Source organism: Phyllobates terribilis, unplaced genomic scaffold, assembly GCF_046119375.1.
Source record: "Phyllobates terribilis strain yellow unplaced genomic scaffold, ASM4611937v1 Scaffold_2__4_contigs__length_985480577, whole genome shotgun sequence".
Classification (NCBI taxonomy): domain Eukaryota; kingdom Metazoa; phylum Chordata; class Amphibia; order Anura; family Dendrobatidae; genus Phyllobates; species Phyllobates terribilis.
The window spans coordinates 422,088,278-422,105,891 of NW_027362762.1; the positions used below are offsets into that span (position 1 = coordinate 422,088,278).

General features: G+C 38.9%; 1 protein-coding gene across 2 annotated transcripts in view; it reads left to right on the forward strand.

Moving 5' to 3' along the window:
• The window catches only part of CASTOR2 (cytosolic arginine sensor for mTORC1 subunit 2), a 196,375-nt gene extending 182,981 nt beyond the window's left edge, over window positions 1–13,394 (forward strand). For both annotated transcript variants that reach the window (XM_073665154.1, XM_073665155.1), the window contains exon 9: window positions 856–13,394. In XM_073665154.1, the coding sequence (XP_073521255.1) occupies window positions 856–921 (66 nt within the window). In that variant the 3' untranslated portion in view covers window positions 922–13,394. The remainder of the gene's footprint in view (window positions 1–855) is intronic.
• Window positions 13,395–17,614: the final 4,220 nt, after the last annotated feature.

The following is a 17,614-nucleotide window of genomic DNA, read 5'->3' on the forward strand; positions in this document are numbered from 1 at the left end:
GCAGATTTCGCCAGGTACAGACAGTCCTCTTCACTAGAACGACTGACACGGGAACGAGCAGCAGGAGTGAAAAAGACTGTCAGTGTCAGACTTAGTCTTATTCCACATGACCTTATTGTTCATGCACCACCTCAGGAAATGATATCACTTGCACTGGATCTTGGGCAGGAGAGGCAAGTCGCTGAAAGAAACATTTACAGGAGACAGGCGGCAGGCAGGAAATAAGGAAGAAAGGAAGCAGAGCTGTAAGTGCAGTGCCCGCCCACTGCACTTGTGGCTCATTTGCATAACAATTCAACAGTACATTTCTCTAAAACGTAAACCCAGATTTCTAAAATGAAAGTATGGATGTAATCAACATTACAGCATCTTTACATTGATGGCATTAGTTGGGGTATAAAAACCTGATTACAAATTCCATTTAATAAGTTCTCTGTACATGATCAATAAAGGAAAGAATAAAAATAACTAAACAGCTGAATTGAAATGAGAACCCAGTGGAAGTACCACTAAAATACAAGGTGAATAAACGCTAAGATGCATGAAGTGTGATGCACAGTGGTGGATTTAGTTTAGAATTACATTAGTTTAAATGAATCTCTTCATAAGTTGATTTGTGGATTTTTTACATTCATTTATTAATCTATAAAATCTATCATTGGTCATTACTTTACATTGTGAAATTTAGGGCCGTAGACTTTTGGCACTTCCGTGTTACACTGAAACTGTTTACATAGCCGTTTGCTGATCTCTTCTACAGCGCTAATGAAAAGCTATTGATTACTTTATTTGTTCTTATTTACCGGCATGTTAGAACTGCAAATTTCTACTTCATATTCTGTTTGATCTTTGTAGGTACCCGAAGAAAACATCAATGGTGTCATTAATGCTCTCCAAGTCAGCCAAGCAGAAAAGCATTAGAAGTCTTCTGGCTGATGGCTAGCTTCTTTTTATTATCTGTGCAGTATTTCGAAACAAGATGAAACTCAAGAGGTGCCATGAAGGAAGAGACACACTGAAATGGAGATGAACGTGAAAATCTCCAGCAAGTTTTTGTTTTCTTACATTCGCCTATGGTTTCTCTTATGTTAGTTTCCAAAAGTGATCTGTAACGTTCCTGCAAACTTGGTAAAAGAAAAAAAAGAAAACAAGAAAAAAAAATGGAAAAAAAAAAAAAATCATTGCACAGTTGCAATTAGTTGTTACCGCGATGCAGTGAAGCCTTGGCTGTACACCTATGATCTGCACCTTATAGGGGAGTGTGAAAATGTAATTCGGAAGAGTCTATGTGGAAAGTTTTACAAGTGAACGAACATGGCGAAATGGTAAAGAATATTGCACTGTAGTCATCTATTCTTCTTCACATGCCTCTTATAAAGATTGTAATATTGTAATACCACAACTATTACTACATATTGAATAGTCTTGCGCTTCTTATCCTTGCCAGTTCCTGAGAGCAATAGATTGCAGGCTGCTCCTGCCTGGGACGCGGAACGAAGTTGGGTGGAACCAATGGTCTCCATCAGCTGATCTCACTGCAGTTTCCATGTAGAGATGAAAGAGGGCGTGTTGGCAGCTTTGTATAGTTCTTTGCACCTTGACTCTGCTTTTGACCCCCTTTTATTTCTATGCATGGTGAACTGGGTTATTGTTGTGTTTTTTTGTTTTATAGTGACTTTTCTAGCCCAAAAAAAAAACATTTTGGAGGTTTTAATTGGTGCACCATGTCCAACCCGATCATGCAAGCAACATCATCACTTTGGCCTTGGTTTCAAAGGCACCTCTATGGAAAAAAAAAGTGTTTCAAAAATTTAATTTTGACACGTCATGAGTAGTGTTGAGCAAATTTGTTCGACATTTCAAATTCGGGTTCGTGTTCGGGGTTCTGGCTTGTTCGCGCCAAAAATTCCGCCCATGAACATCTCTGATGATGTTATCTGCGTGACAGTCTGGCAAATCAAGGATGTTCATGGGCGGAGCCAATTTTTTTGTCGCGAACAAGCCGGAACCCCGAACACTAACCCGAATTTGAAATGGCGAACAAATTCGCTCAACACTAGTCATGAGCTAATGATCTGTAAACTGATTTCATTGTAAGTAACGAGTGGCGGATAAAGTATGCTGCATGTCGAAGGTGGTTCTTCACTTTTAGAGTTTGGTTCTTTGTCCTAATCTTTCCCTGTTACACTACAGATTCTAGACTAACCTTTGAAAATACTGTCAGTTTTATCTGGTGTGGATTTTGACATCTTAACTCTTATGTCATATAGGGAGCTAGTATACTAAAGATTGAGCTGTGATTGAATGCCAAGTAGCGGTAGAATTTCAAATTTAATTTTTTTTAGTTTTTTTTCTACTACATTATTTTGATGGCGTATGTTATATTTGCGAAAGTCGATCTTAACCTCTCACCTTTAGGGGGCAGACATTTTTTTTCAATTTTTAACATAATTTTAATGATAGCTGGTGTGAATCAACACTCACATCCCATACTGCCTCTTACTTGATGGCGTTTGTGGCTTAGCCAGATTGGCGCACAACATCATAACATAAGCCACGAACGCCGTCAATTAAGAGGCAGTATGCTCTCTCCCAGGCAAGCTGCCAAAGACCACTGTCTTGGCTGATGGAATGAGACTTGTGCATAATTCCTCACCGACTCTATATAACCTTTTCGGTTGTCAATAACAGGCTGACTAGTAATGGTTTAACAACAAAGAGGCTGTCTCTTTTAGGGGGGAGAGTCTATGGAACAGTCTAGAAAAATTCTACCATGACGGCATTGATCAGAAATTTGCACTTCTCTAGAAATATCACATTTTGTAGATTTGTTTTGACGTATTTGGTCATAAATGCTTATCGCCTATTGAGGATTCGGTTAAAGCGATGAACTTCATTTTTAGCTGTAATTTTGATATTGCATTCAGCTACATCTATTTTACTATGTTATTGCTTGGGGCAACATAGCCAGCTAAAAGTTTAGACTGCACTAATTTCCCCTTTATTGTTTTTTTTTATGATTATTATTATTTTTTGTATTGATTGGAAGACACTAATAATCCTAATATTGTTCACAAATCACAATCACTTTCTGAAATACTAGAAACCTGTGTAGTAGACATATCTTGGTGGTTTACTATAGTTTCCAATTTCTCCTAAACCGTTACATATTCGGCTAATAATAATACATATCATTTGTATTTAAAAAATAGTGTAATGTAAGACAATAACATTACAGATCACTAGTCCTTCATGTATTTAACTAGTTTTACTTCTCTCGAACGTTTATTGCAAAGACTTTTAAAATGGCACCATCACATGACCATTCATGCCACAGGTTTTCTGTCAGTACATAGAGGCACTCCTTCATAAAAAAAAAAAGTGGATATAAAACTTTTTTCAAGTTATTTTTTTGGGTACAAAAATAGATTTGACTGGAAAGTTACTGGGATTGTGGGGACAAAAATGTTGTAGTTTCCAAGTTACTAAGCTTATGAGATAATGGCTAGATCCATTGTAAAGCACAGACTGCTAATTCTTCTTGAATACTTCAATAAACTCCTCACACATGGGGAACCTGAAGTCACAGAATAATCCAGTTTGTATCACACACATTCTCCAAGGGCTCATACATGCTTGCTCGGCTGCTTTCAGAACTCCCATAGAAATGTATAGAGAGAGCTCTGCATAACATGGCCAGCTTTCCAGTAACAACGGCCATGACACCATGACACCATAGTTGAAGGACCCCCATTCTCAAGTTGCGGGTCTCTTTTCTGAAAAATGCATTTAGCACACATTTTAAGCCATATATGTTATGGTGGAAATGGTCCTTTAAAATAACCAATAAAAGAGCTTAAAGGGGTTGTTGTTCTGCATACGGCTCCTCTGCCTCTTGACTTCTTGCATTTAGAGGAGTGGTTCTCTCCTGCTTGTTTGACAGTTTGGACCAGCGACATAATCGCATCACCAAACTGCTCTCTACGATGCTGCAAGCAGAAGCAGCTTACCTTCTACAGTGGTCCCCAACCTTAATTACAGCTCTGAGAGATGGTCTTGAAACATATTCAGCGCCCACTTGCCCTACAGTAGTGACATCCAGTATAAAGACAGCTAAAGCTTCACCACAAAAAGCACACCATCACTTTGTACCCTTTCCCTTATAGGCAGGTTACTTACATCCAGGAGTGCCCACTTCAAGCATACTTACCACTCTATTGCATCCAGCTTCAAACACCCCTTTAACTGGCAGTATCATTCTATCTCCCCGAGATCTCCAACCACCTACTAAGTATTTGAGCATGTAGATCTGCTCTTCTATGCGGGTTTTCGCAGAAAAGTCATCATCTGAAGACCTTCTCTTCATAGCTGTTTGTTAGACCTTGTGCTAATACACCAAACTGGAGGACAGACGTGAGCCACATATCATGGGCCCGCGAGCCACTGGTTGGGGAACCCTGCTTTACAGCATCGGAAGGACACAGTTGCACTGACACTGGCCAGATCAAGAGAAAAACTGTAAAATGCAAAGATTCTTGTTTTTACAAGCACTTTGCCGTTCTACAAATTTTAGATGAGAATAACCTTTAAAGAGTACATATTTAAACATTTAATTAAAAGTTACTACCCAACATGTAGCAGATCAGTGGTAGTTTGGGTTCTGAAACCCCCACTGATAACTCAAAAAGCCACTTCACCTCTTAACAGGCAGAATAATTGAGCTTCTCCCTGAACACATGTCCAAAGGGAATGTGCTCAAAAGAGACTTTGAGAGCCCATACTCTGTATACAGGCTCATAAGCGCCAATTTATTAAGTGTGGCTTTTCATGTGTGCGTTTTAATTCGGGGCATGCAGTAATAAGCTCCACCAAATTTATTAAGAGGCACACGCCACTTAATCAATTTGGTACCTCTCATCAGTGGTGTGCGCCATTTCAGAAATGTATTCCATTCTGGCAATACCTTTACTTTCCATGAATTTGAATGAAGGGTGGGCTTAGCCATGACCCAGCGCTGCCCTGCTGGCTGAGCTGCTTGTGACTGGTGAGAGAATGGCAAAAGTCGCAACATTTTTGCGCAATTCTGCATTGTTTAAAAATGTTGCTCTTATTCAAAGTGGTTTACACCAGTTTTCTGCCATAAAACTTTGATGCATTTTCTAATGAGACCATACATAGCTCTGTGCACACACTCAGGAAGAAGCGCTGCATTTCTGCATGCTGAGCAATCAGTGGGGGTCTGAGGACCTGGACCTCAACTGATCTGCTGAAAATATTAGCTAGCTTTTAAAGCAAAAAATTAAATGAGTACTCTTTAATTACTTTTAAAAAATTACAATCCATTTAAATTATCCATAAATCTAGGATAAAACTCAGCAATGAGCTTTTTGTTCTATGATAAAAGACATAGGAGGGGATTCCTTTGTGAACCTTATATATTCTTTTATTGGAGATGTCTGCATAACTATTTGGCCAGCTTTATCTTGATTCTGCTTTGAGTACTATAACATTACAAATGGGATTCTTCTACATCGAGCATGCTGTTCCTGTTAGCCGAGCATTGTATATAGGAAGAGCCACTTTTGGAAAAAGTGCCTGCAGCACAAGAACTGGAATTGGCTACAACAGACAAAATAATCTGTTTGTCACTTCCGTTAACTGTTTCTGCTAAACTGTATGTCTTACCTTAGTGCACGTCTCTTAATATTGCACTTTTCTTTTTAGATCTTTGCTCGAACTTAAAACTCCAGTTAGCAGATGTAAAGAGACTAGACTACAATGTTTTTCATCCTTTGGTCTGATAATGATTAAAGTTTATTTTAATGCAAAGAAGGGGAAATTTCCAAAACCTAGTCCAAGAGTAAAACTGTAGAGTTGGCTTACATAACCTGGCCTTTTTCTGGTACCACCAGGCATTATTTTTGGAAATTTTTCACCTCCTTTGTGCAAAATAATATTAAATCTTTAGTGTATAATGCGAGCAAGTTACTAAAAGGGCTGTACAAGGAGATGATGTTGGTGCTTGGTAAAACCTGTTATTGTTTAATGTACTGATCTGACGTATGAGGATATAGCTTATATTCTCATCTGACAATTTGGGTCATGTCGTGACCGTGTAATCAACCTACATAAGCTATAATACAGTGGAATTGGGGACATCAGTGTCACCCACGAGGCTTTAGTCTGACAACAATTATACTAAATTTTGTAGAACCAAAGATAATTCCTGGTTCAGCTTGCCCCTAAATATTTGTTGTTTGTTCAATTTTTCAGGAAATCCTTTTGGTGTGTTCCATGTTGGCTTATTGTACGTTAATGAATGGACAACCAAATACTAACTTATATTTGGAAAGTTTCCAAATTTTCATAAAACTGAACAGATTTGATATAATAGTAACAGATCATGAAAATACTAATTTCCCAATGAAGAACTGCTACTGTCGGAAATGTCTTGGGATGTTGTTTTAACACATTGTAACATAGCTCAAGGTGAATAAATAATAGACACTTTATATAAGATATTACGTTATATAAGGTTTGAAAGTTTTCTCAAACAGAGGTTCCCTGAATACGGTCTCTTTATTCCTGCCACTTATGGTACATAACATTTCAGCTATGTAATTGGCTGTCAAGTACTTTTAATAATGATAGACTATCCTTAGGATAGTTCATAAATATCTGATTGGTGGGAGTGTGACACCCAGCAAGCCCACCAATTAGCTGTTCCCTGTGCTGGCCAGATATGATCAATTGCCAAGTGGATCAACACAGTTCGGTCAACTGTATAGTGGCTGCAGTTGGGTACTGCAGATAGCCCCCTAATTTCATCGAATAGGGGCAGATGTAAAATACTCAGCCTGGGCCACTATACAGTTGACAAAGATGGGCTAAGCAACTGAACACATCGGACCGGCATTGGATACAGCTAATTAGTGGGGAAGCTGGGTGTCTGTTTCTAATATTGATGACCTATTTTTAAGGGGTTATCCAGGGCTAATTTTTTTTGTAATGTGCCTAAGAACTAACAGGCAGGTAATTGCTAACTAACTGCCTGTAGTGCCCAACGCCATTCTCCGTTGGAACAGAGCAGTCACACACCTCGCCTGCCGGCGATTCTGGTGCTTCCGCTGATGTCACCTCAACAGAGCAGCAGCTTCTCATCTGCTCTGCTCTGTTCAAGGGACTTGACTGTCCATGTCATACTGATTTGCTGCCGGCTCCCCACTGTCTAAAGCCCCTGCTGTGTCACGGTTTTGGTGATGCAACAGCGACCTCACCAGCGATGTCGCTATGTGTGACACTTTGCAACGATCAGGCCCCTGCTGTGAGGTCGCTGATCGCTGCAAAGTGTCCTGGACCATTTTTTGGTCATTGCTCTCCCGCTGGTCAGCACTCATCGCTGTGTGTGACCAGCGGGAGCAGCGATCAGGCTGGTAACTATGGTAAACATTGGGTTACTAGGGGCACACGCGCTCCTAGTAACCCGTTGTTTATCATGGTTACGAGCCTGCTAAAGTGAGCGGTAACCTCCCGCTCACTGTAGCAGAGTGGTAACCATGATAAACAACGGGTTACTAGGAGCGCGTGTGCCCATAGTAACCCGATGTTTACCATAGTTACCAGCCTGCTCCTGCTTCAGCAGGCTCGTAACCAGGAGCAGGACATTGTGGAAAGATTCTTTCCACGATATCTCTGCTCCCCTGATCGCTGGTGAGCCTGCCTGTTTGACAGCTCACCAGCGACCACATAGCGATGCAGCAACGATCCCTGACAGGTCGTATCGTTGTCGGGATCGTTGCAGCATCGCTAAGTGTGACGGGGCCTTAACAGCAAGATGCCGACTGTAAATCAACATGACGTTGGACGTCTGTTGACGTGTCGCAGCTGAATCACCAACAGGAGTGATCGGTGACCACTCTGTGCCAGCGCTAACAACTGCCTCTGTTAACAACTACCTGACTATTGGTTTTGAAGCCTGTAGTGAAAGAAAAAAAGTCCTGGACAACCTTTTTTAATTATATGCCATCAGTATAAAAGTACTGAACAACTCCTTTAAGTTCTTTATTGGTTTATTTTGATCAATAGAATTGGATGTTCCCAGTTTCTAGTGAATTGACTTTCTGGTATTGGCCCACAGATTGGTTTGACTTTATTTTATTTTGTTGATGCCTACACTTTAAATGGACTAGAGAAATGTCTATCCTAGATCAGTTAGAAAGTGATAGTCCAGTTGTCTGATGAGCATACTTAGTAGCGAGCATGCCTTGAATGAGCTCATTTATAGCCTGCGTAGCCTGTTCTATGAGTTCTTGCATTCTCCACATTTCAACTTCGCTTATTTTACTGTACTGCCAAAAACTTGCATTAAAACTGTGTGTAAGGTAGTTTAAGAATTATTTCTAGCATTTGTGCACCAGCAAGTAGTTTCTTAGTGTTGCTGTCTTGAAGGACCATGAAACCAAGGGATTACTTGAACTTGGCAGCAACCATTCTGAGCCTTAATGGAATGAAAACATTGATAGTTTTTATTTTTGTAAACATTGCACTCAGGCCATTTGTCGATACAGAATGTGTGATGTGTGATACCTTTTTATCCCATGGTTTTTAAACCCAAGAGGTAGCCCAGTGACTCTCAAGCGCTTTCTTCTTCCCACCAGCAGTACTGGAGTAAATCATTGGACTAAGTGACTTGTATGCCAGCAATATCAATCATTCAAAGACTTTACGTTTATTTAATGTATAATTTGCTAAAGATTTTGTAAATTAAGCGCACAGATTAAGTATTAATTCACAGTTATAGTAAAAGGAAAACCCCACCCAAAAAAAGAAAAATCCAGCTTTGGATGAAGATTTCAGGGTCCGCTGGCCCTTATTTTATGTTACCGGAGTTCTTCGGGTTCTCCATAATGCACTGGTTGTTTATTGGCAGCTACGAGGTTGCAAGCAGTGAGTTAGCGGTGTTGCTACAGATTTTGCTCTCCCACAGAGTAGTTTCTGTTTTTACAGTGGCTGTTAAAATTGAGACCGTAGGCAGAATACATTGTTAAACAGTAGGTCAGGGCTGACTGAGTTCTTTTAACACATATATCAGGTGGAGCGTCAGCGCATGTGGCAGGCAAGGAATTGCAGTTTAGGAATTTGCTGGGTTGTAAACAATAGAAACAAGTCGGGTTATACAAGTGTGCATATAACAGAATACCAATGAACCTTGCAGAAGGGATCTTTAAAGGGAATATGTCACCAGGTTTTGCCATGTAATCTGAGAGCAGCATGACGTAAGGACTCAGACTCTAATTCCAGCGATGTGTCACTTGCAGGTCTACATGCCGGCATATTGATATAATCCCTGTTTTCTCTGCTGTAGATTTAGCAGTGCTCAGAATGCTGAGCTGTGTATAACCCCACCCACACCACTGATTGGCTGCTTTCTGTGTATAGTGACAGGTCCATGCGGGGGTGTGGCTTCATAGAACAGTTGACTAGGAGGCACAAGACACCTAGTCCTGTAGTGATAATCTGCTGATTAAACAAAGATTTTATTAAAACAGGAACACACAATGCCACGTCATGCTACTGTTTGATTAAATAGCACAGACAGATTCCCTTTAAAAAACTGGATTAGCACGTCATTGGTTAGGAAGATCTTTGTTGTGTGTCATCCATTTAAATGGTCAGCAAGCGTGCATGCATGCACCCTAGAGACAATTTAATAGGTCCGAACAAGAGGGCAGCGCCAAGGAGAAAGGGACTGCTTCTGCAATTTGAGGAAGAGCAAAAACGCAGGCATTGCGTGCATCCAGGAGAAAAGTGCCAACAGTAACAGTGTGACACCTACATTGTGAGGTACAAAGTATACACTTTTGTATACACAGTATAAAATGTACTCTGTACACTCTATATCTCACAATCTTAGTAAAGAGGACCTTTCACCAATTTTTTCATGTTTAACTGGACACACGATGCAGAGTGAAATAAAACTTTTTTTTATTTTTTTTATTAATTGAACCTTTCCAGACAGGCAGTGCAGGGAAATGTGCAGTACAGCAGAGGAGACAGTGCTATGAAAGGAGGAGAGCTGATAGAAGGGTGTGTAATGTGACAATGTTAAACTCAGCTGCATATCTCCCCCCCCCCCCCCCCCCCCCCCCAATGACTCAAGCAAGAGGTTAGACCAGGAGATCAGGGCTGTATCATTACATCTTACAGTGAGACACCTGTTCTAAATTATTGTGGGGTATGTACTTATTGCCTTTGAGTGTTGATGCCTGCTTATGATTGGCTAGCATCATACAGCGGGAAGAAGTACATGCCCCAAGTGAAAACGCTCTGATAACACCCACTTGCACTGAAAGAAATTAACTCATTAGGGGGAAAATACTTTGATTTCTAATATCTACAATGGAGAGGAGAAATTAAAAAGAAGAAAAAAGAAAAAAAGTGTTTTAATCTGCTCTGCAGCCATTATTACATCATGTGTCCAGTTCAACATGAAAAATTTGGTGAAAGGTCTTCTTTAAGTGACTTCTGCTGAAGTGGGTAGTTGATCTATAGTACTACAATCAGAAAATAAGTAACTGACATATTGACTTATTTTGGATTTTATAATTTGAAATTAAAATTCAGTTTACCATGCATACTGCATCAGCATATTGTAGCCTTTTTTTCTACCTATTAACTTTCATAGTCTTTCCTAGATTTTCAAAAATTATGCATGTTACTCCAAGCTTCCCTAGAAGGTGAAATAACCAGAAAAGGTCATGATCTTGACCATCTTCTAAACCCCAGTGCTCAGGCAATAGTAAATTGATCTATAACCCTGTACTCGAGCCATATTTTACTTACAACTAGATTGTGAGTACTTTGTGCAATTTTTAAAGGGGTCGCCTGGTCTTCTGATAAGTCTGCAGCGTGTGTTGTGCACTGTCAGGATTCACTGGTATTGTCAGTAAGGACCGGGCCAGTAGGCAATTTGCATACATGCAGTCACATGTTGACCAGAGTGGCCTCCTTCAATTCAATAGTGCCTGGCTTCAATCAATATATCTAGTCAGAATGTGGCTAGAAGTAGGCAAATCACATACTTGCGATCACGTCAATACCAGTGAATCCTGACAGTATGCGCATTGCACGGTGTCAGGATTCAGAAGTCTGCAGTCACATAGAGTGACTTCACACTTTCATTAGAAGACTGACAACCACTTTAAGCTATTAATTTAAAAGCTGACATTTACAATAGTGTGAAAATAAATCAAGATCTGAGAATTGAAGTAATAATTCTCAGTTTGAATGCTTTGTGATGGTTTTTACACTCTTGGCGTTACCTTAAATGTGATTTTGCCAACAATGTCCTTTTTAAACGAGATGTCAAGACACAATGGAGTTCATAAATTAACGTGGCGCATAGTAAAACACTAGTCCACCCAATCAGCAATGGGTTTTATATATGATGACTCGCATTATGTAAAAAGATATGCAATATTGAGATAAAGTGACGACAGTTTTTTATTTTTAATTTACATTTTTCATAGCATCAATTTTTATGTCTGTTTACAAAACAATGGTAAGACTTCTGTAAGACATATCTAGTGTCCAGAAAAGCTGCTATGATTATATAAAACTTTAAATGTTATATAAAAGAAAATCACCTATAAGGGCTTGTTCATAATTTGTGTTTTTGATGCATTTTTATGTTTTTCTTGCTGGAAAAAAATGTTTCTTTTTTTTCTTTACATTGTGTTTTTTGACCTGTGGTGCATTAAAAAAATGCAGCTTGTCAATTCTTTCAGGCTTTTTCTGCAATTTTTACCCATTAACATCAATATGGGTTAGTAATAATAATAATAAAAAAAAATTCGGCACCAAAAAATGCATCAAAAATCTGTAATATATTCTGCCCAGAGTCTGCGGTTTTCTTGCAGAAACAAAAACGCATCTTAAAAGCTACGAGTGGAAATACTATAATATGGCTTTTTTCAATAACATGGTGTAGAGGCATACATTTGATCTTACTCTCTAGCAAACCAAGAGCAATTGGTGTCTAACTTGCACAAAACTGTAGTAAAATATCTTTGCTATTTTTGAGATAAAAATGTATAGCTCCTATTGGGGTTGTCAATACGCTCTGGACTATCTTCGCTATTTCTCTAGATAATTTTCTAGATTTGAAGAGGCTTCATGAAGGCTGGGAGTCCTGTAGAATAATGTAGGGAGGATGAGTGCCCTTTAAATCTACTTTAATACCAACTTTTATTGCCCAATTTTGAAACGCGTATTAATGTGTAAAGCAATTATTATAGTACAGGAATTCATGACGTGTGGTAATTATGCAGCAGGGGTAAATTGGATGATAAATTTGGTCCTTTTGTTTGACAATCCTCTATTTAGTATGTTATTTAATTTGCCATAATATGATCTTTCATAGGGAATCTCTTATATTTTCATTTATTTTTATTACAAGGCTGGTCAATATGTTAGTTCACTATTAAGGATTTGCTTTGTACATTTCTCATTTCTGTTTAATATCAGTGCAGATGTGTTAGAAATGGGGGAAAAAAGTTTCGGTTACATTGTGTTGTATTACTTTGTCTCTACTACACCTTTGCTCTGTAACCCCCTATAATAATTGAGTAAATTGGAACGTTATAGAGAGGAATTATTTCTCTGGTGTGAACCATAGTATCTGAAGAGTCTTTATTATATTAAGAAAGGAATATTAAATATCATACATTAATACAAATGTCACTTCTGCATAGTAAGGGTTGGTCTGTATTACTTGATTCCACTACCATATCTGTATAATGTCTAAGGGGGCTGTTCTTCAGAAACACCACCACTCTTCTCTTATCTAAAACCAGACTCAGCCTATGGATCGGAGTGAGTGATACTGTTTTTAGAAAAAAAAACATTTTTTTTTTCTAATCTTACACAATTTTAGTAAACCGTGGGGGGTTGGAAGCCTGTGCTGACATTTTGCTAATTTTTATTATAAGGGGATGAAAACAGATTAGTGAAATTCCTTACCTAAAATTGAAGCAAGAAATCAGTGTATCTTGGTTAATTTTTTATTTTTTTTTCTGCTGTACATTTCCAAATATTTTTCACACTCCAGTTTAAAATGTTACCTTTAAAAAAAAAAAAACATTAATATTTTGATGTTAATTTGCACAAGGCACAAGTCATCCAAAGAAAAGAAGTATTACTTTTATAATAAAAAAGAAGCAAATCTGTTCTCATTACTTTGCTCATTTTCCTTAGTATTGGTGCCTTTCTCATACCTCTATTTTGAAATTGTGTTTTTATTGATAATTATACCCTTGGATTTAGTCTCATTGTGTAGGATTTGTGAATGAATAGATAAAAGCAAATTATTTTACTTTTATGCTTGAACGACCATATTTCTGTGTGCTGCGTTTTTATTTGTGTCACGTTATTCGTATTGGAGAACAGTTATTGTAAGATGTGGAAACCTCATGTTTTCAGGTAAACACTAGACGGGCTACAGTGCTTGCATTGCTTGTCACACATTCAAAAGGATCTTTGCATTATGTAAAAGGGACACTTGTTCATGGATATTTTACAGTTAAAAGGGAATTTAATTATGGTTCATGCTATTGTTTGTCCGGCAGCTATCTCTCCTAACTTTCCTATACACAAGAGTGCTTGTTCTGCCGAGCGCTCCTATGCCCTCTATGAGAGAGCCGCTGCCAGACATCCTGGCGGCAACTCATCTCCTAGAGAACAAAAGATTGACAGTCCAAAATCAGACATTCCAGATCATTATCGCCCCCAACATCATCAGTCTGGTTAGAGTCAGGAGCACCCATGCACAATAAATTGTTGGCCAAACCCATTGATATTTGCCCAATGTTAGTCTAAAGTGTAATGAGGCCTTTAGGATCAACCTGTAGATCAGTCTAAATCTCAACATTTCAAGCTATTTGAAGGCCACCATAAACTTTAGTTAGTCGTAACCATCTTTCAACTGACAGCTAACTAAAGTTTATGGGGGTCTTCAAATAGCTTTAAATGTTGATATTTAGACTGATCTACTATTAAAGGCTGATCCTAAAGGCCCCCTTACACTTTAGACACATTTTGAGCAAATATCAATGGATTCGGCCAACAGTCTAATGTGCATGGGTGCTCCTGACTCCAACCAGACTGATTTTGGGGGAGATAATGATCTGGAATGTCTGATTTTGGACAGCCAAACCTTTTGTTCTCTAGGAGATAAGCTGCCACCAAGATGTCTGGCAGCGGCTCTCATAGAAAACAGAACAAGCGTTCCTGAGTCGGGTGAGACAGCTGCTGGACATATGATAGTCCAAACCATCGTTCAACTGACAACTATCATATGTCCAGCAGCTTTCTCGCCCGACTCAGGGACGCTTTTTCTGTTTTCTATGAGAGAGTCGCTGCCGGATATTTCTGGTGGCGGCTTATCACTTAAAGAACAAAAAGATCGTCAGTCCAAAATCAGACATGTCAGATCAGCATCGGGAACACCCATACACATTAGACTATTGGCTGAACCCATCAATATGCGGCTGATGTTGCTCTAATATGAATGGGGGCCTTGAGGATTGATATTAGATCAGTTTAACTCTCAACACTCCAGTTATTTGAAGCAGCAGCCATGCTCCATTTTATGGTTTACCAGGCAAAGCTCTGCATTTCTTGTAGTACCAATGTCTGTTATTACAGCTTATTTCCATTTAAGTGAACGGACCATGCAATACCAAGCACAGCCATTATTAAAACTACAATACAAGCACTTCAACAACCCCACTCATCTAATAATGATGGCCCAGACAGGCAATCCATTATAAAGGCTGGATAACCCCTTTTAAGTTAGTTTCACACACCTGACATGCTGTAAGACTGTATCCTCTGTATAAAATTACATAAAAAGATAGTTTGAAAGTTTGCTGTCCCCTCTTATCAACACCCTTCAGTAGAGAGCTGGTATTCTGTGTCTAGAAACTAAAAGGAACATGAAGAGCACTTTACATACTGGAAGATAGCTTTGTTTTGAGCAGTGCAGCGCCATAAAAAAGACACATCTATCAAAAGAGCTCAAAAATTAAAATCCCCCCCCCTTCCCAGTGCTAGGTCACTTGGATATGACATGAGAGAAGGAGGGTCAAACAGGCATTTTACACAGGTATTTCTGACAATAATGAGCGCTGGTCAACAATATAACAAGCCGATCAGTGCTAATGTAAAAGCTCTTTTACAGAGGCAGCTGAAAACTTTATGGGGAAGAACAATTGTTGATACTTTCATTTATTCCCATAAAGTATTTTTGGCAACACATTCCTTGTTCACATGGTGAGATGAGCTGCTGACAATTATTTTTTCAGGTTTCATTTTAGGTTACAGATTCCTGTCCATTTCTTACATGGGCCGGTAACTGCTATTATAAACTCTCACTTAGTCAAAAATTGCCAATTTCCCTTCCACTCCATTTTATACTGTGGCATTCATAGAGATAGCGGTCCTATGCAGCTTGACCCAGTTAAAAGGTCTAGCTCACAAGAAACATTTATCGCATATCCATGGAATGTGCCATAAAGGTCTAATAGGTAGAGGAGGGACCTTCACCTTTCTCCAGAACAGGGGTTCTCAGATTCCTGTCCAGCTTCCAGCCAGCATCAGATCAACAGTTAGTGAGGGTGACACATGTGGCGATTCTCCAGTTATTGTTATAAGAGTTCCGAATACAGCTGAGCAAATACGCTCATTTATATTTGGAACTCCCATAGTAATAAGTCATAGGAACAGGGGCATGCGTACTCACCTCCACACTCACTGCTGGCTGGAACCAGTGATTGAGGCACCCCCATTCTAGATTCATTCGGGTACCAGGGGTAGGACCCACATCTGTCAGACATTTATTTAATCTACTTTGAATATGCAATAAATGTCTCTAGTGAGAAAACCCTTTAATGAGGAAACAAATAGTGACTACTGGAGCTGTAGCCTTTTCCACAAGATTCATCTCTATGGTAAGTATATACTTATCTTCTGTAAATACTTTTCCAAAAGCTAACCTCGGGTGTGACTATAGATGTGCAGGACTTGAAATCACACCTGGAGTCGAAGAGGGCCCAAATTGGCCCACATGAGAAGACCAATACTGTTAAATACCTGTGATAGTTGGTGGCCCAAGACCTTCAAGTTACACCACTGGACATGACCATCTAGCAACTCTCTTTAACAGTTTGCAACCTAGACTCATTGATTTGATTATTTTAATTTAAATCCACAGGTACGGGACACGACAGATGAAGTAGGGCACTCCTTTACCGTCATTCACAACAGAATGAACAGACGCTACACTTTAATATTAAACAAAATAAGGAGAACTTTCCTGGAAGAGTACATGCTGAAATGTGAATTGAGCCATTAGAGCACATGCTGAGGTGGCAAGGAAAGCAGCATCTCTGGCAAGGAGTAAATAATAAGATTGGTCTTTTGCAGTCACTGATTACAATCTAGAACTGTTTTACTAGAAAGACTATGGGGCATTGACTTTCAGTGATAGAAGAATAATATCCTTCTTTATCAGCAATTGCTCCTGTGCTGTTATGAATTTTCATTACATTGCATTATTCCATTTGTATAGAGCAGTACTGAACAATAGAGGTTAAATAATGCACGTGCTCGTTGGAGGACACCGAAAAGCTGTTGAGCAAATAACAACAGTCCTCCAGTTATGACATGCCATGCTGAGAAATATTCCGGAGCCATCTGTTTCCAACACAGCCTGTATCTGTAGGAAAACAATTTTCACTTCTATAGTCTAGCTTGTGCCGATTATAAAGTCTGTAACAGACTAGTCTTTCCATAGATATATCAACAGTATCACAAGCTACAATCATTATCATTAAGCTACTGTATTCAGAATAGCTTTCTTACTAAGTTTATTAGGCCATGGAAATTCCTCTTGTAACAGTGGCTGCATAGTAAAGGTGGCCGAATGCCAACTGCAAAATAGCATTCAAAGAAAGTAGATCTGTATGTCTAAACATCATTGAAATTCTTTTGCATTCCTTACCCTGGCCCTAAGATCCTACCACAGTGGGTGCACACAAAAGAGGCCATATGCCCACTGCGTTCATAAAACGGAAAATCTGTATTATCAATCCGTCTTAACATACTTTGAATCCTTTGGTCCTTTTTTGTTATCGCTAAAAATGTCCTATTGTGTGTAAATATGAAGTGTAGAAATATGAATGTTTGCTTTACTTAGAACAAAATTAGTGTAGAACAATACAAATTAATTTCAGATGTTATCAGATGGACATTCTACCACCTGTTTCTTAATCCTGGAGGATTTGTAAATAAATCTAAAGCTTCATATTACAAGTATTTCAAAACAGCATTTATTTCTTACTAGATGACATTTGCATTCTGATTGAGTGCAATTGTAGCACCTACTTATGCATCTATCTGTAATAACTAGTCCAGCATTTAGAATCGCTGAGAAGTGACTTGTGTGCAATCCATCTACAAAGTCTCAAATGCAGTTAGGTTTAGAAATAATTGGACAGTGACACAAGTTTTGGCATTTTAGCCGTTTATATAACTGTACCTTGAATATGACATCCTA